The sequence below is a fragment of the Talpa occidentalis genome, unplaced genomic scaffold (assembly GCF_014898055.3).
Source record: "Talpa occidentalis isolate TD23 unplaced genomic scaffold, MPIMG_talOcc4v2.1 talOcc4.16, whole genome shotgun sequence".
NCBI lineage: Eukaryota > Metazoa > Chordata > Mammalia > Eulipotyphla > Talpidae > Talpa > Talpa occidentalis.
Window position 1 is genome coordinate 80,749,728 of NW_023601653.1, and position 25,710 is coordinate 80,775,437.

General features: G+C 36.1%; 4 protein-coding genes across 4 annotated transcripts; all 4 read left to right on the forward strand.

Moving 5' to 3' along the window:
* The first annotated feature begins 187 nt into the window (after nt 1-187).
* LOC119248446 (olfactory receptor 6C1) lies at nt 188-1,172 on the forward strand. The gene has a single exon (XM_037515402.1). The coding sequence runs from the start codon at nt 217-219 to the stop codon at nt 1,156-1,158; it is 942 nt and encodes a 313-aa protein (XP_037371299.1). The 5' UTR covers nt 188-216; the 3' UTR covers nt 1,159-1,172.
* An 8,660-nt stretch (nt 1,173-9,832) lies between these two features.
* LOC119248448 (olfactory receptor 6C3) lies at nt 9,833-10,768 on the forward strand. Its single transcript, XM_037515403.1, has one exon. It carries the CDS (start codon nt 9,833-9,835, stop codon nt 10,766-10,768), a length of 936 nt encoding a protein of 311 aa, XP_037371300.1.
* A 4,742-nt stretch (nt 10,769-15,510) lies between these two features.
* On the forward strand, nt 15,511-16,449 carry LOC119248449 (olfactory receptor 6C75). The gene has a single exon (XM_037515404.1). It carries the CDS (start codon nt 15,511-15,513, stop codon nt 16,447-16,449), a length of 939 nt encoding a protein of 312 aa, XP_037371301.1.
* A 4,818-nt stretch (nt 16,450-21,267) lies between these two features.
* On the forward strand, nt 21,268-22,203 carry LOC119247081 (olfactory receptor 6C76-like). The gene has a single exon (XM_037513297.1). It carries the CDS (start codon nt 21,268-21,270, stop codon nt 22,201-22,203), a length of 936 nt encoding a protein of 311 aa, XP_037369194.1.
* The last annotated feature ends 3,507 nt before the right edge of the window (nt 22,204-25,710 follow it).

Sequence of the window (25,710 nt, forward strand, 5' to 3'; positions counted from 1 at the left end):
AGTTCACAGGTAGTATCTGGAGCAGAGAATTCTGGAAACAAACCCAGCCCTACCACTTCCAGTTTTTAAACCCATCTTGACCAGAGTTTTCACCTGTTAAATATTAATTCAGGCAAGTTCTGGCTCCACATTTGAATATTAGTAATCCACTCTTCAAGTGTCTTCTTTGTGTTTTCTCCTATAGGTCCAGCAGGAAAAAAATTAAGCAACTGAAGAATGATAAATCATACAGAAATAACAGAGTTTATCCTCTTAGGACTGTCAGATGACCCAAAGTTTCAGGCTGTGATCTTTATCTTTCTGTTCATCACCTACATGCTTAGCATCACTGGAAACCTGACCATTATCACACTCACGCTGCTGGACTCCCATCTTCAGACCCCCATGTATTTCTTCCTCAGAAATTTCTCCTTATTAGAAGTTTCATTCACAACTGTCAGTATCCCTAAGTTCCTGTGCACCATTATTTCTGGAGATAAAACCATTTCTTTTAATGATTGTATTGCTCAGTTATTTTTCTTCATTCTCTTAGGAGTTACTGAATTTTACCTTCTGGCCGCCATGTCCTATGACCGTTATATCGCCATCTGCAAACCCCTGCACTACATGACAATCATGAGCCGTAAAGTCTGTATATTACTTGTCTTCTCTTCCTGGCTAATTTCGTTCTTAATCATATTTCCTGCACTCATGTTGCTCTTAAATCTTGATTACTGTAAGTCTAATATTATTGACCATTTTACCTGTGATTATTTCCCTCTACTACAACTTTCTTGCTCAGACACAAAATTCCTAGAAATGATGGGATTCTCCTGTGCTGTCTTTACTTTAATGTTCACATTGGCACTGATAATCCTGTCCTACATATATATTATCAGGACAATTTTAAGAATTCCTTCTACCAGTCAGAGGACAAAGGCATTCTCCACATGTTCCTCCCACATGATTGTCATTTCTATCTCTTATGGCAGCTGCATTTTTATGTACATCAAGCCCTCAGCACAAGAAAGGATGTCTTTGAGCAAGGGGGTTGCTGTGCTAAACACCTCAGTAGCTCCCATGCTGAACCCCTTTATTTATAGCTTAAGAAATCAGCAAGTGAAGCGAGCCTTCATGGACATGGCAAGGAAGACTTTCTTCCACAAGCAAATGAAATGATGTGGCCTAATTAATGGGAGACATTACAGAGCAGTTTTTAACATAGGAACATGGGCTTTTAGCACCTATTTAAAATAAGAATGGGGCCTCCCTGGTGGCACAGGTGGTTGAGCACTGGGCTGTGAAGCTGTCCACAGCCTCTGAAGTGCCCATTGAATCCCTGGCCAGCTGGCGAGAATCCCACATGGTGAGCAGACCTCTCCTGCCTCGTCCGCTGCTCCCCTCAGCAGTGTACTTAGTCAGTCTGCCTGTTCTGGTCCCTGCTCTGTCTCTGGTGAATCCTCTCCCCCTCCAGCACATCTGGCCTGTACCCCAGTTCGTGTATAAAAATAAATAAATTTTTAAAACTATATAAAATAAAATAAGAATGATCTCCTCATTATTTCATTCTCTTTCTAGAGTGTACAGAAACACTTTGTTTAACACAATGTTCATTTTAAATTAATTTTCTCTTGTGTTTCTAATGTTTCTCTCAACATTTTATTCGCTGCTACTTCTCAAACAATAATTCTGTAAAAAAGTAAAACAGTGTTTTGCGTTTTGTGTAAAAATATCACCAGGTTGGAGAAACTATAAATTTTTATATATTTTTGTTGCTATACACAAAATGTATAATTTTATGAGTTTGATTTGTTTGATAGAAATTCTTTTCATATTCTTGCAGCTCCTCTAGAAAAAAATTAAATGGCATAACTTATTGAGAGATGTGTATGTGTTCATTTAAAAAACAAAGAACATTACTTGCTGCTCACTTTCATAGGATATGTCTATATAAGTTATCTATTGGTATAATGCATAGAACATTAATAATATATAATTTTGTTGGCATACATGCTAAATAAACTTCCATATTTCCATATCCCGTAATAATTCTGTTTCTCTCTCTCTCTCTCTCCACACACACACACACACACACACACAGAGAGAGAGAAATGTGCACATGAACATACTTTAAAATGTACTAATTTACTTTCCTTAATTCCATAGTTATAAGCTCTGCTTTCTGCTTACACTAAAACATCTATATTTATTTGTATAGCTTTTTTTTATTTTAATAAATTTTTTTAATCATTTATTTATTTATTTATTTATACAAGCACTGGGGTACAGTCAGAAGCGCGGGAGGGTGACAGAATTCACCAGAGCCAGAGTGGGGAGCAGAACAGGCAGACTGACGAAGTGTACTGCTGAGGGGAGCAGCGGGCGGCAGGAGAGGTCTGCGAGCCATGTGGGACCCTCTCCCCACTGCCGGGGATCGAACCGGCGCTACAGAGGCTGCGGGTAGCTTCGCAGCCCAGCATTCAACAGCTGCTCCACCAGGGAGGCCCTTATATTTATCTGTATATCTATATAAAATATCTATCTACCTATCTTCCTCTCTTTCTTTCTCTCTATACAGAGAGATGTCAGTAGATGATACATACATACATATGATGGAGGACAAGAATTAAAAAAACTGAAAAGGAGGTGCACACAAGACCAGAAACCTCACAAAATGCCAAGAGCTGGAGGTGGGGGTAGACAGGATTAGCAGGGCCATGGACCCAGCTATAGAAACCAAGATCCTTAGAAACCCAAGCCTAGATTACAAAGCAAAAGACCCAAGCAGGTATCAGATGCTGCAGGGAGTGTCTAGAACACAGGCCCAAGGGTAAGATATGGAGATTGAGCCCAACAGACCCCAAAGGTAAAGATATGGAGATTGAGCCCATTGTGGACTCTTTCAGATTCTGCAGGGTTATCCCAAATCAGCAACTAACCAAAAGGCTCACAAGGAGTGACCCCTCCCAAACAGAACAAGACTATTTCAGTGCAGTATCTGCACAGCCTGCGGCAGCAATCGCTCTGCCCACCTGTGTCTATGCAGGTGCCTCTTTTCACCCACTTTCTCCTCTGCTGGGCAGCAGCCCCCCTGCCTGCCGGTGACCTGTGCCTGCCACGGCTTCTCCTCACTGACCTCCCTTAGCAGTGGCCGCTCTCCTCAAGGCCACCCACCTGCTACCCTGCAGGCCCCTCTCAGCAAACCTGGACCTTTCTGGGCAGCTCTTCCTGCCCGCTTGTGTCTATACAAGTGTCCTTTACTCTTTTGCTCCTTTTCCTAATAAATCTGTTCTTTAAATACAGCAGCTGTCTCTGTCTCGTGGAGAAACTCGCCGGGGAAACTCACCACGTGCCACTGAAAGGGAAGCTCTGGTGAAACCTTTCCCAGAGTGAACCCAAGGATCCTGCACCCCAAATCCACTGACTCCAAAAACGACGACACATACGTACATACACACACATTTGGATTCACACCCCGTTTCAAGCTATATATGTATATATTTTAGAACATAACAAATCATTTAAGTTTTGTAAAAAACAAAAGCTTCGTAACAAAGTGAAAGAAATGCTGCTTGGTCAGTTTTCTATTTTCAGGTAAAATGAGAAGCTACTAACCACTGCCCCCTCCAGCCGCAAACTGCAGGTGTGATGACCACAGGAGCGCAGACCCCAGGGTGTAACTGATATTTCTAAGTAAAATGGAATTTCAAAGCCAAGCAAAGCTGCACTGAGATTGCACAAAACAGGCCAGATGACCCCAAAAGAAACAAAAGGGTTTTAATGCATATTACCAATTATGGGAAGGAATTTAGGTGACCAGTGGGGAAGATGCTAAGCCCCTCGGTACTCAGCCAATGAAAGAGGCAGGGACTTGCACACTAGGGTATATAAACTGAATAAAAACGTGTATTAGTATGTCTGCCAATTTGCAGACACTGTCTTGCAGGGTGTAAAGTTTCATTTCCTGTTGGACTTCAAGTGTCTGCATCAGTTTTGGGGTTTCAGACAGGTGACGTTATTTCTCATACAAAGCAAAATTTTACATTATCTATACAATTGGGATTACATCTTTTAAAACTCTTCCACTTATTCTGCTTAATGCTTTAATATTTTGGGAAAAAAATGTGTCTGTGTGCCTGCATGTATGCGTATGCATGTATGTGTAAAGCTGAAATAGGAATCATGGACACAAAAGACAAATCATATAATGATTTTTTGCAATAGAAAATATATTATAATTTAATTAATGGCACAACATTTCTAATGCTCATTATGTTACATTCAATTATTTACTGAGTGTTATTTAAAAAGTGATAAAAAAGTAAAGAATATTCAGAATGTTAGAGAAAAGTTGTGAATGTTTCCCTAAGTCACCAACACACACATTTGGTCCCTCTATATCCCTGCCTGCCCTATGCTACCACAAAGCAGATCTGAGTCCATGCAGAAGCCAGCAACAGCCTATTTAAATAGATAAAATAAAATGCTAAAGATATTTATCTTTAATCACAGTGGTATTGAATTTGAAATCATCACCAAAAGAAAGCAGGAAAAAACCTCTAATATGTGGAGATTGAATAGCAAACAACAGGTTACCAAATAGCTACAGAGTTAATGAAGAAATCAAAGAAGAAATTAAAATATACCTGAATACATGAATATATCATGAAGACATGACCTAAATTAACTTCTGGGATACAACAAAAGCATACTTAGAGGAAATATAAAGGATGGGCTACAAAATCAATACACAAAATTATTATTTGCATTCGAATATGCAAATAATGAACCAAAGAGAAAGAAATCAAGAAAATAATCTCTTTTATAGGACAACAAAAAAGCATTAAATACCTAGGAATAAACCTACCAAAGGTGAAAGACTATTCAATGGAAAAGATAAGTTATTGTTATAAGGAATAGAAGAAAACACAAGAAAATCAAAAGATAGTGCATGTTTATGGACTGGAAGAATTAACATTGCTAAAGTGTCTATATTACCCAAAGCAACACATAGTTTCAATGTAAGCCCATCAAAGTTTCAAACAGAATTCTTCAAAGAAATAGAGCAACATTATTAAAATTTATACAGAACCACAAAAGACCCCAAATAGACAAAGCAATCTTGACCAAAAAAAAAAGCGCAGGACTTCACAATCCCAGACTTCAAACTCTAGTAGACAACTGTCATAACAATAAAAACAGTATGGTATTAGGGTAAAAATAGACACACAGACAAATGGAATAGAACTGAGAACCCAGAAATACACCCACATTTATATGGACAATTCATACACAACATAGTGAAAAAAGAAAAGTCTCTTTAATAAATGGTGCTGGCAAATTGTACAACCACATGCAGAAAAATGACACCATACACAGAAACTAACTCAAAATATGTCAAAGTTGGGCGTCCTTGGTGGCCTAGTGGTTGCCTCATAGAGGTTGTCTTATCACCTCTATGGCCTGAGTTCTATCCCTGGGCAGGGAGCTGATCGACATGGCACAGCAGACCTCTCCTGAATCGTAAGCTGCTCCCCTCAGCAGTGTATTTCAGTAGATCCACCTGTTCTCCTCCCCTGGTGAATCCTCTCACCTATCACCTCTGGCCTAAACCCCAGTTCTTCTATGCAAAAATAAATAATAATAAAAAATCTTTTTTAAAAAAGTGTCAAAGTTGGATGTAAGACCTAAAACCATAAAATACATAGACGAAAACATAGGCAAAATTATGCTACAGCATTGGTTGCAGGGACATCTTTGGGGACTTGATCCCAATGGCAAGGAAATCAATATACACAGAAGATATACACAGAATGGAATAGAACTCAGCAATTAAAACAAAAATGAACTCTTGCCATTTCAACATGGAATGAACTAGAGGCGATTATGTTACGTGAAATAAGTCAGAAGAAAAACGACAAAACCAGATGATTTTACTCATATGTGGAATACAGGGGGAGAAAAAAAAAACAAAGAAACTGACAAAACTGAATCCAAACAAACCCTAGATATACTGTTGCTGGAGTGTGAGGAGAATGGGGGTGGGAACACACAGGGGAGGGGTCCCTATGGCTTCGGGTGAGGGAGTGTGTGCTTTGATTGTGAGTTAGTGTGGTAAAATATGTCTGAAAAGATGTGAACCTATTCCCCTAAATCACACACAGTGCTGTAAATTAATTTTATATCAATAAAGAAAAAACATTTTTTTCATACCGGCTGCCTCTATTTGCCCAGTACCCACTATTTTTTTTTAAATTTATTTATTCATTTTACACAAGCACTGAGTACAGTCAGAAGTGCGGGAGGGTGAGAGGATTCACCAGAGACAGAGTGGGGAGAAGAACAGGCAGATCCACTGAAATCCACTGCCGAGGGGAGCAGTGGGTGAGTCAGGAGAGGTCTGTTGCATCATGTGGGTTGCTCACTGGCTGGATGGGGATCCAGGGATCAAACTCATGCTGCAGAGGCTGCAGATTGCTTCATAGTGCTGTGCTCAACCCCTTGGGCCACCAGGGAAGCCCCACTATTTTTTTTTATTTATCTTACTTCATTTTATTTTATATATATTTTTACATCATTTTTCATTTTTGCACAATGCATGCATTTTCATCTTGGTTATATTCCCCATACAATTCCACCACCCCCCCCTTATTTTGACGCTAATCCCTCCTCCCCTCCCCTAAATTCCTGCTATGAGTGAGACCATCCAGCATTTTTCTTTTTCTTTCTGGCTTATCTTGCTAAGCATGATACTTTCCAGCTCGATCCATGTTGCTGCAAATTGCATGAGTTTATCTTTTTAGATTGCTGAGTAATATTCCATTGTGTATATGTACCACATCTTCTTGAACCAGTCATCTATTCTTGGGCATTTGGGCTGTTTCCAAAGCTTAGCTATTGTAAATAGTGCTGCTATAAACATAGGGGTGCAGGTGCCCTTTGGAATTAATGTTTCTGTGCCCTTTGGTTAAATACCTAGGAGTGGAATTGCTGGATCATATGGAAGCTCCATCTTCAGCAGGTTGAGGAATCTCCACACAGCTCTCCACAGTGCTTGGACCAGTTTGCACTCCCACCAGCAGTGCAGGAGAGTTCCTTTCTCTCCACATCCTTGCCAATGTTTGTTGTAGCTAGTTTTTTTAATATGTGCCATTCTCACTGGTGTAAGATGGTATCTCATTGTACTTTTGATTTGCATTTCCTTTTTGGAGAAGTTCCTTTTTAGCTCCTCTGCCCATTTTTTGACTGGATTATTTAATTTCTTTTTATTGAGTCTTTTCAGCTCTTTGTAGATTTTTGTGATCAGTCCTTTATCATTAGTGTTGTGTGCAAAAATTTTCTTCCAGTCGGTGGGGTGTCTCTTTGTTTTGGTTACTGTCTCTTTTGCTGTACAGAGCTCTTTAATTTGATGTAGTCCCAGCAGTTTATCTTTGCCTTTTCTATCACTGCTGTGGGTGATGAGTCTTTAAAGATGTTGCTGAGGTGTATGTCATGTAGTGTTTCGCCTATATTTCCTTCTATATATTTTATGGTTTCAGGTCTTATGTCTAGTTCATTAATCCATTTTGAGTTGGTTTATGTGCATAGTGTGAGGTAGTGGTCAAGCTTCTTTCTTCTGCATGTAGCAACCCAGTAAGAAAAAACATTTGTGGAAAAGATAAAGAACATCAATAAAGAAAATTAATAATATTTCACTCAACAAAATTTCAAAAACAAAAGAATTGAATTTTTTGTGTTTCTAATTAGAATGCTAAATATGATAAATGGAAGTCCAAGATAAACAATAAGATGGACAAAATTGACATTGCCATTAAATACAATATTTGTAATATGTATTAAATTAGATAATATTAGTAATAACAGTTTTTGAAATTGTGAAAGAAACACATCCATTATTATATCATTTAAAATTTTCAGTCTTCTTTTGTAATGACATGACACTAACAAAGCTGAATGATAAGTAACAAAATGAGTGTGTATATATATATATATATATAAAACTTTCAAGTTGATTAAATATAAATTAAATTACAAATTTTACTTTTATAAGAAAGTAGCCTTCATAATTTTTTTGATTACTTATGAAATATTAAGTAATTTTCATTAATGGAAGTAATTATTTGTAGAAGTCAACATTTCAAGTCCTCTGTGGGAAACAGAATTATAAACATTCTCAGGGGAGATTCACTGTAGGCAAGACAGTGGTGGCTACTGAGAATCAAGGATGGTTCCATATTCCCTCATGGTCTCTAATATAGCAGAGATGTGGCCTGGACTTTGCCTTGTTCCCAGGAAATCAACATACAACTCTCTTCTTAAGACAAAACAAGTAGACTTCAAAAATTTGAGCTGTGAAAGCAACAAGAGGGAACCCAGATTCTAGTTTAAAAATTAATACTCAGAATACCAAATATGGCCATGTCCCTCTCAGTTCACTCTTAAAATACTATTTTTTAAGCTCTTAGATCAATATTCTTGAAAAGGATTATAGTATATTTCTAAATCTTATTAAGGCTTCGGCATTCCATTTTTGTTTCCTGAACTATTTTCTTTGAACAATCATAAAATAAGAGAAAAAATAAAATCAAACTTGATTAGTGTGAATTTTGTTATCATCTGGCCAAGAGGAAGTGATTTTACATGTTATCCTTCACAACAGAAATCTGATATGTAAAACAACTGTCACAAGGTAACAGGTATGTGTGGATAAAAACTGCAAAGGAATAAAACAATTTTTTCATATAATGAAATAGCACAAAAGAAGGACGTGCAGATGGAAAAGACACTGGGCGACTCACTGGGAGACAGAGCTGCTAAGCTCCGAGGCAAGTAGTTACTTTCCAACTTGGGCGTCAGTACACAATGAAAACAGATAAATACTGTATGTTCCTTTCAAACTCAAAAATAAAAAAGTTTCTACATTTCTAGCAAATCATAGATGTCAAGTATTAGTGATTTCAATGGAATTATAAGACAAACCAATAAGTTAGCGAATGTTTTCTATTTGTGAAATAAGGTAATCAGGTTGCATATTCTATATTAAACTAAAGATATACTACTATATAACATATACTATGAAGTATGTATAGTATGCTGTCATGAGTTTGATATTTTACCCATCATATTAATATAAATTATTAAATTTAATTTTGTATGTGAGTTTTAAATTTATAGCTATAAATTTATATATAAACTTAAAAGTTACATAACTTTAAAAGCAAAATTGAAAATGTATAAGCTAAAAATTATAAATTTATTGATCTAATTTTAATAAGTAAAGAAAAGAATGCAAAGTGGTCATAAACTGAAGTCTATTACAAAAAGCATAATGGATTACTTTAGTCGTCTATGTTTCACTTTTTACCTTTCGATGAAATTAAAATCATCCATTTCTGTTTTCAGGTGGTCGTATTCTCTAATAAATACATGGTTGAAAAGAAAAAAAAAATCCAATTTCTTCTTATTGTTTCACCAAAAAAATCAGACGAAGAAGAAGTATTGATTTTACTTATCATCTCTCAGGGATGTGGCCTATTGTATGAAGATTTTCTAAATTCTCCTCCTAGATTTTAAATACGAAACCAGTAAATAAAGCACTCACAAATATGTATTGACACATAACACAGACAAGAAGTATCAAAAGAAGATACAATGGGCATGGATTACAGAACACGCCTTAGAATGGTGGCAATGGTCATGATGAATGAATCCTTCCATGTCCTCCCTTTAATACTTTTTCTACCTAAGTATCTTTAAGAAGAAAACAGAAGGGAAGAGGGGAGAGAAGAGAGAGGGAGGGAGGGAGGGAGAGAGAGAGAGAGAAAGAGAGAGAGAGAGGGAGGGAGGGAGGGAGATGAACCACACAATGATCACAGAGTTTGTCCTCCTAGGCCTTTCTGATGACCCTCACCTTCAAGTTGTGATTTTCCTCTTCTTAATTATCACTTACATATTAAGTGTCGCTGGAAACATGACCATCATCACCCTAACCTTGCTGGACCCCCATCTTCAGACACCCATGTATTTCTTCCTACGCAACTTCTCTTTCTTAGAAATCGCATTCACAACCGTCTGCATCCCTAGATTTCTAGGGGCAATTATCACGAGGGATAAGACTATCTCCTACAACAACTGTGCAGCCCAATTATTTTTCTTTATCTTCATGGGGGTGACTGAGTTCTACCTCCTGACAGCCATGTCCTACGACCGCTACGTGGCCATCTGCAAGCCCCTGCACTACACCACCATCATGAGCAGGAGGCTGTGCACGCTGCTGGTGGCCTGCGCCTGGGTGGGCGCCTTCCTGACAGTGTTCCCCCCCATCGTGCTTCTCCTGCAGCTGGATTACTGTGCTTCCAATGTCATCGACCACTTTTCGTGTGACTTTTTCCCCATTTTACAACTGTCTTGCTCAGATACGTGGCTCCTCGAAGTGATTGTGTTTTATCTTGCTTTGGTAACTTTACTGTCCACTTTGGCATTAGTCATTTTATCTTATATCTTTATCATCAGAACTATTTTGAGATTCCCATCTGCCAGTCAGAGAAAAAAGGCTTTCTCCACCTGTTCCTCTCACATGATTGTCATTTCCATCTCTTATGGAAGCTGCATATTCATGTATGCTAACCCCTCTGCAAAAGAAAAGGCATCACTGACCAAAGGGGTGGCTGTTCTCAACACCTCCGTTGCCCCCATGCTGAACCCCTTCATTTACAGCCTGAGAAACCAGCAAGTCAAACAAGCCTTCAGAGATGTGATCCGTAAAGTAGTGTTTTCCGCAAGTAAATGAAATTGTTTTGACCAAAGCAAGCACTTTAAAGAATAATTAAGTAACATCTTGAAATTCCTAAATTTCTAGATAACTGTGCTTGTTCTCGATAGCTTCTTTATATGCCACATTATGATCCACTTCATATTTCCCAGTAAATTTCTTTTTTTTTTTTAATTTAAAGAGCAGGTTTACTGCACCCCTCTGTTTATAGCAGCACTGTTTACAATAGCTAAGCTTTGGAAACAGCCCAAATGCCCAAAAATAGATGACTGGATCAAGAAGATGTGGTACATATACACCATGGAATATTACTCAGCATTCAAAAAAAGATAAACACATAAAATTTGCAACAACATGGATGGCGCTGGAAGGGATCATGCTCAGCGAAATAAGCCAGAAAGAAAAAGAAAAATCCCGGATGGTCTCACTCATAGCAGGAATCTAGAAAACTTAAATAAGGGACCAGGAAAATGAATAACTGTAAGAAAGTGAAAATCAAAATCAACAAAAAATTATGAACCAGAGACACTCTATGGGGGGGAGGAGGGATTGGGGTCAAAATAAGGGGGTTGCAATTGTAAGGGGGATATAAAAATAAAATTTATTTAAAAAAAAGAGCAGGTTTAGTAGCATAGTGACAGAAAAGTAAAAAGACACTTGCATAGACTCCAGCAGGCAGGTTTTCCAGTCCATTTCTCCCATTTCCATATCCTAGTTGTTCCAATGACTTTTTATTGAGTCATTGAAAAATAAAGTTTATTTCTGCTGCAGAATTTTCTGGAAATAAAATGAATTTTTTAAGACATATTCTATAATACAATGTAAAGAGCAGCTTTGTTTCTATTACATCAGTCCCTAGAAGGCATGTCACATCGTGCTTCAAGTGTAGAGTTTCAAAATTAGTCTAACATCTCTTGTGTATTTTTCAGGTGAACATTGATGATTTCTTGACATCTCAAGAATTTATGTGTTCTGTATTATTGTATATTAAATTCAGTCCTTAGAGGTAATATGCACTAATGCTTTGAACTTATATATGTAGAATTATATCATTTGTAAAATTTAATGCATATTTTCAAGATAAATACTGATCATGGTATTAAGTATTATTTATAAAATTCCCATGTTCTTTAAACCTTTTAAGGAAATATTTATATTTTTGGAGAGGATTTTTGGATGTACATATTTTACTGTCTTCAGCAACCAAACTGGTTTGTACAGGGAAGACCATTGCCATTCACCCCACCTAGAGATTCCAGAGGCATTTCAAACCATTTTTGGGATTGTATTTTCTCAGACTTATGTTTGGGGACACCTAAATAGAAAATGTTTCCTCCCCCCTTTTTTTTTCTGATGAAACTAATGATCTCTTGCTCCCTATTTCATCTGGGATAACTCAGATTCTCGAAGCTGTAGGATCTCACCCAATACACAATAAGTATCAAAAAATTTATTACTGTGGGCCTCCCTGGTCGCACAAGGGGTTAAGACACAGCACTATGAAGCAATCTGCAACTACTGCAGCACGAGTTCAACCCCTGGCCAGGGAGCTACCCACATGGTGCAGCAGACCTCTCCTGTCTCGCCTGCTGTTCCCCTCAGCAGTGGATTTCAGTAGATCTGCCTGTTCTGCTCCCTCCTCTGTCTAGTGAATCCTCTCACTCCCCCCATCTGTGGCCTGCACCCCAGCTCTTGTATGCATAATTAAATAAATCTTTAAAAAATTTATTACTGAATGAATAAATGATAGTAATTTTAATCATAACAGGTTTTTTATGTCTTCATTGAGTGAAAGGTGTGAAATTTTAAAGACAAGCCTGACATCTCTTGTGCAGCAAAATAATGAAGGACTCAGTCCCTGTCCAAAACATCACAATGAATGAATGCTTATTTTTAATTCATTAATTTATTTTTTAATTGAGGCAATATTTGGGTACCACCATTACAAACACAGTGCACCCACCACCAAATCCCCCATAATCCATTGTGATTCCTTCCTCTTTGTTCTTAGCCCTCCCACCCCACCCAGGCTTGGCGCTTTATTCTGTAGTCAACTAGCAAGGGTTATTTTTTTAAATGTTTCTTTATCTGACTGTTAGTTTAGTTATTTTATCTTCCACATATTAGTGACAATGTATGAATTTTTCACATTTTCTCTAGGATCTCGCTTGTTCACAAGAGCTTGTTGTCATTTAGAACAGGCTAATCTCTATTACTCCATCAATAAATTACTTCCATTTGTGACGTTATGGATTATGATGAAATTGCAAATCCTTCAACATAGTTTTCAATCCTCATTTCAGACTCCTAGCACCTAAATAGTCTGTTCTAAATTGTATAATAATTCACACTAATTTTTTTTAACGCTTGGTATCTTGAGAACACCGATCTCTGTGGTGTCTTTTGTTTATTCGTTCAGCGAATCCCCCAGAGCTATCATAGTGGAGTAGATAAAATGATGGCTAGCTTGAATACAGCAACATCTCTTCACAAAAAGGCATATCATCTAGTCCACCAGGCTTGCAGACATTATATTAATCTTCATTTCAGCTACAGCTTATTTCAAATATCAAGATACTTCTTTTTGTGGCAACAGGTACAATATCCTGGTAACTCAAATCCTGAGAGAAATTTAGTTGATAGATGCCCTTTTTGTAAACATTGTAGAAGACCTAGAATCATTCTTCATTATCAACATTTTGAACATTTGTTACAAATATAGAAGGACAGAGGAAAAACAAACAGTTTTAAAGAATCACAAAGAAATTCTGTTTAAACAAATTAAAGATACTATAAGAAATGACAGTGACTAAAACTGTCACCTTTACCATAAAAGTAAGTATGTCTTTGACAGCTTATTTCAGAAAATATCTTGAATAGGGCTAATGTATGTTATATAGATACATTTATAACACAATGTAAATAATATCAAACCAAGTAAGTTATATGTGAAACATATATGAACAAAATTTTAAACTACTGTAATTTAATAGTTTAATGAGTTTTTTCGTTTAAACATATATTTCATTGATAAGACTAATTTTGTGTTCTTGTGTAGATAGTGCTTAATAAACATTTTGATATAATCAATATGAGGCCCCTAGTTGTAATTTTTGTATAAGATTCAACACAATTTATTTGATGTGCCTTCTTTATTACTGATGTAATTTTTGTTTCCATTTTGCAAAATATGGGTTCTATACATATTGAAAGTTTTCACCCATCATTTATAAGGAAAAAAAACAGATTAAATGAACACAAAGACAACAGGTAATGGAAAGGAAAATATATTCCTCCCAGTAATTTTCAAAGTTAAATATTTTGAGTAAATTCATAACATATTAAATTAGCTGGCTAATCCAAGAAAATATTATTACTTTTGAAAGCTCTGAAGAATGTTGAAAATAAATGTAACAGACTTAAGGCATGTTACCTGGAAATTTAAATACATAACATTGGTATCAGACGCCAGCACATCTAAAGTTTTGTGGAAAATAATATCTTTAAACAATGAAACAAATTCTATATAACATCAAAGTTAAAGCCCAAAAAGAGAAAATAATGAAAGTAACCCTTACCTCTTGAAAACTTATTTTGAATGTTGAACTATTCCATTTTATCATCCTTAAGAAAATTACATGTAATATTGTGGAAAGCTTAATTCCATTTGGAATTATATAAGAAAGCTACATTTTACAAAAATTTATATTGCTTAAGAAAAATCCTGCTGTACATATGATAGAGAAGCTTCATGATAGTACATTTATAATCTTGTATAAAATTATTATAACATGTTAGTAATTGAAACTAGAATCTATTGTATTTCATTCACTGGAATCGGATTGAGGATATCCTGCTACATTAAACACCTCTGCAAACTATTATCAGGACACATTAGTTGACTAAAATGGACAACTGGATTGTCCTTAGAGATTGTGAAAGTATGAATGGAGAAGGAAAAAAAAAGTATTTATTACAAAAAATTATATAATAAAAAGATATATATGTATATAAATATATTTATATATTAGATAAAACACATTTTATATATTTGAAGAAGAAAGCAAGAAAATAACAGTCTTGAAAGAGTATTTTGTATATAGGAGGTATATACAGAAAAATAAAAAGGTATGTCTCAGATAAAATTCTGAGATCTTATTTTATTAATCTCAGGGGTTTTAATCTTTTTTAAAAAAATTTATTTATTCATTTTACACAAGCACTGGGTACAGTCATAAGCGGGGGAGGGTGAGAGGATTCACCAGAGACAGAGTGGGGAGCAGAGCAGGCAGACTGACGAAATACACTGCTGAGGGGAGCAGCGGGCAAGGCGGGAGAGGTCTGTCAAGCCATGTGGGGCCCTCACCGCCCGGCTGGGGATCAAACTGGTGCTGCAGAGGCTGCGGGCAGCTTCCCAGAGTGGCGCTCACCCTCTTGCACCACCAGGGGAGGCCCGGTTTTAATCTTTTTCTTTGTTCTCTGGAATGCATTAAGACAAATATTATCCTAAAATATGTGAGAATACAATAAAGGAAATATAGAAATAATGAATTAATATATGACATAGTAAATAACATTATTTTAAAGTATTTTGTTTTAATGTACAAGAAAATCATTTTTCTCTAAAAGCAAAATTTAAAGTTTTTTTAATGTATGTATTTGCATATGCATGTTTGAGTTTCTTTGCCGGTATTATAGCTTTCCTATTTCTTCCTCTTTTATAGCTAAAACAAAGAATATTCTCATAAAGAAGGAAAATAATGATAAATCACACAGAAGTAAAAGAGTTTATTCTTCTTGGACTGACAGATGACCCCCAGTGGCAGATTGTACTTTTCGTATTTCTTCTTGTTACCTACCTGCTGAGTGTGACTGGGAACCTGATTATTATCACCCTCACCCTCTCAGATCCCCATCTGCAGACACCAATGTATTTCTTCCTTAGGAACTTCTCCTTCCTAGAAATCTCATTTACCTCGGTCTGCATTCCCAGATTCCTTGTCACCATTGTGACAGGGGACAGAACCATTTCCTATAATGGGTGTGTGGCCCAGTTATTTTTTTTCATCTTCTTGGGGGTGACAGAATTTTACCTGCTGGCAGCCATGTCCTATGACCGCTATGTGGCCATCTGCAAGCCGCTGCACTACACCACCATCATGAGCAGCAGAGTGTGCTTCCTTCTTGTGTTCAGCTCCTGGCTTGCAGGATTCTTGATCATCTTTCCACCCATAATCCTGCTGCTGCATTTGGAGTTCTGTGCCTCCAATGTAATTGATCATTTCATCTGTGACTCTTCTCCAATTCTGCAGCTTTCCTGCACAGACACTCACTTTCTAGAACTTATGGCATTTTTTTTAGCTGTGGTAACACTCATGGTTACTTTAAGCCTGGTTATTCTCTCTTATACGTATATCATACGCACAATTCTGAAAATTCCTTCCACAAATCAAAGGAAAAAAGCCTTTTCCACGTGTTCCTCCCATATGATAGTCGTCTCCCTCTCTTATGGAAGCTGCATCTTCATGTACATTAAGCCTTCTGCAAGGGAAAGAGTGACTTTAAGCAAAGGAGTAGCTGTGCTCAATACTTCAGTGGCTCCTCTCTTGAATCCTTTCATCTATACCCTGAGAAATCAGCAGGTGAAGCAAGCCTTCAGGAATATGGTCCAAAAGATTATCTTTTCTTCAAATAAGTGAATGTGATTATGCGAACAATGTCCTGAAAACAATAATGAATGAAAAAGTCACTACCCTTCTCTACATAAATTCTTAAAAAACCTCATTTCACTCATGCAGTTAGGCACATTGAAATGTCGTTATCATCAATGTTTCTTTTTTATTAGCCCAAAGTAAACAATTATCACAAAATGAAAAGTAAAAGATGATTTTATTTGATTTTAAATCATTGTTGGGGGATCTGAAAAAATATATGAAGCAATACACGTTTTATTTTGTAAAATTATAACAAATAAGCAGAAACATGTAAGTGAAATTCAGGAGTGTGGAAAAACAACATGCAAATGTTAAGTAATATATACTATGTAAAGTATATAGTTTATAGGTCTCAGGTAAAAAGGAGAAAGATGAAAATAAGAGGATAAGGGAAAATTGATTACATTGATTGACAGAAGTTATCTGAAAAAGTGAGTCTAGCAATCTAATGATCAGTCAGTACAATTAATGATCAGTCAGTACAATTATATGAATTATATTGTACCGTTATACAATAGTATTATGTTTTAAGATGAAATACTATTTATAAATATTGTGAAACAATGAATATTTGATTGCAGATGTGAAGACTGGTAACAAATGTATCTGTTATATTTTTGGAGGTCATGGTTTTAAGATTTCAAAATATATTTATATTCATTTAAAGTTCACACAGTAATCTTTCAAAAATACATTTCCACTAACAATAGGAAAATTGTATATATGTAGTACATGCAACATCACAAACATATTTACTTTCATTGGTGAATAATAATCTTGAAAGTTGATTCTGATAAATATAAAGTTAAATGTTTGCTTGGTAGAAAAATTTCTTAACATTTTTGCAAATTGGAACTTCCTTAATTCATGCTCCCACACAGCATTCCTCAAATTGTGGCTATTACTAAGTATTCTCAACAGAATAACAGTTATTCATGGACCCTTGAATCCCTGGGGCTCATAAAAATAAGTGGTGATTATCGAAGGAAGTATAATCATTAGGGTATAATGATGACAAAATCTAAGAAAAAAATCACACAATTGGACAATTGTGGAAAACCCTTTTTGCCTTACAGACAAAAATGCTTGGAAGAAGAATTTGAAAGAAATGAATTGTAACTTAATTAGAATAAAAAAGTTAGATATCAGTTATTTTCTACCTCCATTTCTGCCCTAATTTAACCAGATTTCCTGCATTTAAATTCCTCTAGGAATAGACTAAATATTATCACATTTTCTAAGATATTCTACTTATTTGGATTTCTTTAAAGACAAACCACATTTTATTTTCTTGAAAAGCAACATTCTGATTCAGAACTAGTGGTGGCATTTTCCAGTTCTGCACAGCCACTTTTTCGTATTATCTATTTTCTATCAAAAATATTCAGGGTTTTTTTTTTTTTTTTCATTCATTCCAATTCACACAATGTTAAGGAAACCGTTAAACACAGGACAATATCCAATTCCATGAATGTATAAAAGGCAGTTTTACTCAAGCAATAGCATTTCAAAAAGTTCTGTTTTTAGATTAATATCAAAAACCGAGAAAACATTATGCTGAAGTTTGAGGCACTAATTCAAACTCTGTTTTAGTATCAATTACAGTGAGTTCCATATATTGAACATTAACAATGCAAAAAACATTTAAAATTGTTTGCTTATAGTGTGGGTGTTATCACATTTAATTCTCAAACCCTCTTATTATCATTGCTTTATTTCAGGTAAGCAAAATATGATATATTTGAAAATACATTATGTGATTCATTGAAAAGTTTAACATTTTTGATATAAACAAACATCCAAAATTAGGTAAGTTGGCAATGAGGAAATACTGACATTTTCAAATAAAACATTTACATCACTATTTTTTATTGCAAAATATTTTTTTTATTTTATTGCAAAATATATCCTACCTACAGCAAAGCACATGAAGTAAAAGATGTCAATTTATTACCACATCTTCTTGATCCAATCATCTATTTTTGGGCATTTGGGTTGTTTCCATAGCTACATTGCACAAAAATAAAAAATGATATAAAAATATATAAAATAAAATAATTTTTTAATTGGGAAGGTGGAGACTTCCTTAAGTCTATCAGCCACATCTTGGAAGAAGACACGTTACTGAAACTTGGTGATGACAATTTTTTAAGTGGTTGAAGCACTTTGTTATGCTGACTGTAACATTTGAAAAAAATAGAATAAGAAATACAATGTGGATTTTGGTTAAAAAAAATTCTATCATTTAAATGTCTTTCGAAATAAAACGATCAGCCTCAGTCACCAATAGTCCTTCCCCAGTCTCACTGGCTGCTATGACAAGTCCAACAGACAGATAGTTCTAAGTTCAAAAAGAATTAAAATTTGGCATTATAATAAATAATTGCTGTATAAAAAAATGAGAATTAAATAATTTAGTAGCTAAAAACAATGTACCAGAGTCCAACTGGTCTAATAGGAAAATGAGACAAACATAATGAAACGGTGCACAGCTGTGCTTGTCTAATTTTCTAAGTTGAAAGAAAAAATACTTAAGGATGTTCTTAGAAAATCAATTTCATGATTAGATGTCATTCTCCCAATTTTCATTTTATCTTGATGTGCCAAACGACTTCTAAAAATAGACACTCAATGTCAATTTGTTAATAAATAAAATTTTGAATAACATATTTTAGGTCCTGTGATCCTTTCCCTTTTCTATTTTCTGCTTCTTCACAAGATCATGCAATTGAGTTATATTATCTTGATAGTTATTTATCTCAGGTAAAAATAAAACAAGCATTATAAATCCATAATAAATCTAAGACTGCTATTTTCTTACTATTATTCTTTGCATTAACAACTCTCTGATGTTTGTTTGGTAAAAATTCTTTTCCAAGGACACTTAATTAAAATTATTCCACTGAACTTGAGTGTGCACGCATCATCACTCTCCAGGGGGTGTTTAATTGGTTTCCTGCAAGAATTCCCTGTGACTATGTTGAGGGGGGCGGAAAAAGAAGCAAACAGATAAAAACCTGTCTGTTTTGGGAATAATAGAAACCCAAGTTTTCTGGCTGAAAGGTAAAGAAAGTTTAAAAAAAAAAAAAAAAAACAACTTTCCCAGAAGATACTATGGGGCAAGTAAAATATTAATAGATTTTCTTAACATGTAAGGTTATTTTTATGGATGTTGTTATTTTATGGATATTGGGGGGGTGGAAATATTGAATGCCTGACCTTGAATGATGCCACTTGGAACAGTTCTTGGATGAATAGTTCTTTCAAGGGTTTTCTCCCTCACAAACTTTTACTTATTTCCATGCAACTCAAGTCTTTCTTATAGCTATAATTTCCCTTTTCTCACTCATGCATCAACTCGTCATTTATCAACTAACCACTGCACTTAACCAGTCAAATATATGACTTTGTCACCTCTGTTTGCCTGCTGTAGAGTTACTAATGCCTAGATTCCACATCTTTCTTCTGTGACTTAGTTTTATATTTTGAAAATCTTGCTCCATACCAGAAAAGTTTAGTCTCTGATTCTACCATAGAACCAATTAAAATCATAGGATAAATACATATTTTCTGGTTTGCGCACCCATTTTCATGGCTTCTAGCTTTACCTCTAAACAGCAAATTAATACCAGAGACTGTTACTCACTGATCAATTTTGCAACAGTATTTGTGTCTTAGCCTTTCAGACTTAACAGGGGTTGACAACTTGGGACCTCCCAGTGAGCTCTGGCAAGGCCTTATGTCATCGACCCTTTTCAGGATCCCAAATTGCAGGACCTTTTCAAGGCTTTGCTTGCAGTCTGTATGCAGCCACTGGGAGTGTGTCACCTCACAACCAAGACATCTCCAACCTGGGAAATAAAGTTTCTTTTGGGTGTATTCTTCAATAAGTTCTATTTCCCCTTATGAAACCTGGATCATCCCGCTAATTCCACCTCTGTACCATGTGAGTATGTGATTCTTAAGAAAATCAAAGTCAGCAACTAGCTGTGAATTCTATGCAGTGCTTCAAAAATAACACAACAATACTGTCACCAAAAAGAAGCAAGACTACAGAGTGCTTGGCATTGAGCAAATTGTTTCCACATGGGATTATATAATTGTAAATATATTTTTCATTTCTCAACTCCTTTATTTTCCCTTTTGTTAATAACTTTAGTACTTAGATCAGTTAACTTTGGTTGTTAGAGTCTCTTCTGAAAAGCAATAGGTTATTATATAACTCAGAAAGGAAAAACTTTAAATTTGTTTTTCTTGTTTATGATTATAGAAAAATTGTTTTTGGTGGTCAAGACTCTTTTGTTATTATTAATGCTTTCTATAGGCAGGAATGAGTTTAAATGCCTTAAAAATTATGGAGAATAACTGAAAAGAAAAAACTTCATGCTCATTCATCTTTAGTGATCATTAGAACTTACGGTTATTGGTAAGATATCTTAATAAAAATGAAATATGTTACATTCTAGAGTGTTCTTCCTAATTTTAAGCATATGACAAAATTTCAAAACCTTTAAATATCAAAATACATTGGAGAAGTTTTTCTTATACAGATGTGTTTAGTAGACATTTCAGGTGCCTCAATATAAATGGCTAATTATCTACAAGATAAAGGATATTAAATATCTTTGTCTATATATATATATAGTCAGAGTTCATTACAAATTGGTGGCTGATTGATTGGTTCATTAAAGGTCTTATATATTTGTCTAAAGCTGCAAAAGTCATTTTAAAAAGTAACCTTAGACTCACTAAATCATTTTTTCTTGTTGGCATTTCCAGACCTGAAAGAGTCAGAAGAAAGAAATGAAAAATCATACATCTGTGACAGAGTTCATTCTTCTTGGGTTGACCGATGACCCAAAACTAAATATTTTGATTTTTCTCTTTCTCTTTGTCACATATATACTGAGTATAACTGGAAACCTGACAATTATCACCCTTACCCTGGTGGATGTACACCTCAAAACTCCTATGTATTTCTTCCTTAGGAATTTCTCTTTCCTGGAAATCTCATTCACAACAGTGACTATTCCGAGATTTCTGGTCAGCCTTGTAACAGGGGATAAGACCATTTCCTACAATTCATGCATGACCCAGGTATTTTTATTCATACTCCTTGGTTCAACAGAATTTTTCCTCTTGACAGTTATGTCCTATGATCGATACGTAGCTATCTGTAAACCGTTGCATTATACGACGATAATGAACAACAAAGTCTGCAACCAGCTTGTGATCAGTTGCTGGCTGATTGGATTTATCATTATCTTTCCAGCTCTAGTACTGGCTCTTCAACTGGATTTCTGTGACTCCAATATCATTGACCACTTTACCTGTGACTCTTCTCCTTTATTTTTGATCTCCTGCACAGACACAGCCTTACTGGAGCTCATGGGGTTTTTCCTGGCAGTATTAATAATCGTGGTAACCTTAATACTAGTCATCATTTCCTATGCATTCATCCTCAAGACCATTCTGAGAATCCCTTCTGCTGAGCAAAGGAAAAAAGCCTTTTCCACTTGTTCCTCACACATGATTGTCGTGTCCATTTCTTATGGAAGTTGCATTTTCATGTATGTCAAAACTTCGGCAAAGGAAGGAGTGGCTTGGACCAAGCGGATAGCCGTGCTCAATACCTCTGTGGCCCCAATGCTGAATCCTTTCATTTATTCCTTGAGGAACCAGCAAGTAAAGCAATCCTTTAAGAACTTAGTCAAAAAATGTTGCTCAAATAAATTTTAATCATAAAGAAATGTATGGCCTGAACTTTACCTGGAACCGATGACAAACACAAAATGATCATTACTAAATTTCTCTATTAACTACTGTTCAACTTGTTTTCTTTCATTCTTTGCTCTCTGTTGTTCCTATTTGACCTAACTTGGTTCAACTAATTTTTTTTATTATATTTGTATGCCCTGATCGTTTGTTAAGCCTGAATGCTTTGATATCACATAGATGAGACTGACATTTCACAAGAATGCCAGAATTCAGTTTGAACATGTACTGAAGAACTTTCACCATAGGCACAAATCCAAAGCTAAAGAAAAGTAATTATCAAGAAGTTTTAAAAATAATATCTAAGTCCAGGCCTCACCAGTGGTGCAGCAGATTAAGTGCAGCACCGTGAAGCTGTCTGCAGCCTCTGTAGTGCCAGTTTGATTCCTGGCCGGCCATGGAGTTACCCACATGGTGTGGCAGACCTCACCTGTCCCACCTGCTGCTCCCCTCAGCAACGTTTTCAGTCTGTCTGCCTGGTCTGCTCCCCATTCTGTCTCTGGTGAAACCTCTCACCCTCTCGTGCCTCTGACCTGTACCCCAGTTCTTGTTTAAATAAATCAATCTTTTTAAAAAAAATCTAAGTCCATAAGCACAGAGTATTAACAGTAGCTCCACTGTAAGGTTCAGTTCCCATTTTCCAGTGTGTCACTTTTAGTCCTTGAATCTCTTTGGTTTTACTTTATACATATTTGTGTTATTTGATGCATAGGTGTTGTATCTTTATATTCAATTTCATCCTCTAAAATTACAACATTTGGGTCCCCCCGGTGGTGCAGTGGGTTTTGCACAGTGCTGTGGAGCTGTCCACAGCCTCTGCAGTGCGGGTCTGATTCCCGACCAGCCAGGGAGATACCCACATGGCGTGGCAGACCTCTCCTGTCTCGCCCGCTGCTCCCCTCAGCAGTGTTTTTTGGTCGTCTGCCTGTTCTGCCTCCCACTCTGTCTCTGGTGAATCCTCTCAACCTCCCACACCTCTGGCCTGTACCTCAGCCCTTGTATAAATAAACAAATGTTTTAAAAAATAAAATAAAATAAAATTACAACCTTTGCATTTACTGTTTTATAAAGAAAAGTCCAAAGTTACTACAAGCATGGATTTGATATTTGTGTGTTGGACCCTGCTACCCTCGCCATGAACCATTTTTTTCTGGAATACACTGGTGGTTGCTATATAACCTGCTGCTTTCTTTTATTTTACGGATGCTGGACCTGGAGCTCATCTGAAGCTACTTTGGAAAGAAACTGTCTTGTCCTGTGTTTCATTAGATCCAATTTCTGCTCTTTTGATAGTTTTGGCAATTGAAACCATAAACCTTCCAACTTCCAGGTTGTTCTCAAATGGTACAGGATGCCGATGATACAGCGGCTGTGCGCTGTTGCCATGGTTATAGCTGCCGCAGCTGCTGCTTTCGCCCTGTCTGGCTTTGAAACACCAGGAATTTAATCCTCGAACCATCATGGGATCTTGTCTCACGAAGCCATAGAAAGGAATTCGTAGACAGACTCTCAGATAAATCAGCGGAGAGAAGCAAATCTTTATTTGGAGAACAAAGAGGTTTATTTAGAGGGAAAAGGAATAAAAGCGAAGACTCCAGTGCAGGGATCCAGGGAGGGGTAACAGACACGCTCAGGCCCGTGTCTAGGAGATATTTAAACCTTTTTTCTCTATTCTAAAGTCTCATCGTCCTCTCTGTGTTAGCTCTCTCTGCACTTCCCTGAGCAGCGTGTCCAGCTTACAGCTCTTACCTTAGCCTTCTGTCACTGCCCCATCCAAGGTCTCTTAAAATGTCCTGATCTTATCAGCCTTAAAATGTACTGTCCTCATTAGCCCTCCTGGGTTTCTCTGCCCTTATCTCAGAAGCCTCTCTCACTCTCCAAAGACCTTGCCTGCAGTGTCCCTGAAGCTGCCATACTTTGGTAAATCATTCCATTGAAAATGAAAGTCCTTGGGCCTCCCTGGTGGAGCAAGGGGTTAAGCACAGCACTATGAAGCTATCTGCAGCCTCTGCAGCATGATATCAATTCCCCAGGTGTGGGGCTACCCACATGGCATAGTAGACCTCCCTGTCTGGCCTGTTGCTCCCCTCAGCAGTGTGTTTCAGTCAGTCTGCCTATTCCGCTCTCCATTCTGTCTCTGGTGAATCCTCTCACCCCCGCACCTCCGGCCTGCACCCCAGTTCTTGTACGTATAAATAAATAAATCTTTAAAAAAAGAAACGAAAAGAAAATGAATGTCCTTCCCTAACTGCCCAGAACTTAAAGTGTACTCGCAAAACTACTTCTTCATCCCGATTGTCCTGTAGAATCACCTCATTTCATCTTCATCCCAACTTAATTCTGACCTCAAAATGTATGTTTGCCCACCAAAATCTACATGAGAACCAAGGATAATTTGAAAGATAATCAAACAAGAGACTATTTTTTCCATCAGTTTTTCCCATTGCCTTATACAAAGTCTAATATTAATTAATATAAATGTTAATATTCTATTTTCCTCAACTCCCATTTTGCCCATAGGGACACAATTGAAAAGTTACCAGAATAATTCCACTGTAAATTGACCAGTTTTTTTCTCTGAAGAGGGTTCTGTTTCCCACACAAATGCTCCTGTAGTATGTTCAAAAACACATGAAATTTTTATGTCTGTTTCTTTTGCAAGAAACTTCTTTGAAAAACCTGTCTCTGAGAAATGTCAGGAAAATCAAGATATATAAATTCTAAAACAAAATATTTCTCAGAATATGTTCATTGGATTGTCTCATACTCACAGACTGAGTTTTAGGTTGAGAACGGGGTGGTTTATGACAGAGGATAATCTAAACAAAATAATTAAATTTTGAATTTTGAACATATAAAAGTGAATTCCTTTTATAAATTATGTAAAAATCACACCTCTCTAACAATCTCTTTGAAATGCATGTAACATGATATATATGTATACACGCATGTATATGCATTAGATTAGCGGAAAACAGAGGTGAGAAATCATGAAATTCAGTCCATGAAGTTACTGACAATCATTGCTAGATTTCTATGCACCTAGTCAACATACATATGAGGAGCAATTACCACATTTTTGTAGGTATTCAAATAATCAAGGAAAGACTATACGACTTTGCATATACCGGCATAGATTATATGCCATTGATATTTGAACAATCACTATAAGTGGCTCAAACTATTTAATTAGTAGAAATGAATATATTGGAATTAAATGTGAAATTCAGAACCCTAAGAATTAAACAAAAATCAATTAGTGTAAAACCAAAGAAAATAAAGATAATGTGAAAATTAACAAAAAGTAAAGCAGTTTGATTAAAAAGTTAATTACAAAAAATTTTGCCATTTTAATATAACAAATGTAAGACAAATATAAATATTGCTATAACATTTTTAACACTCACAGACAAAATTATATGTATAGTTATGTGATAGTAATGTAATTGTGGTACTATGTACTATGTATAA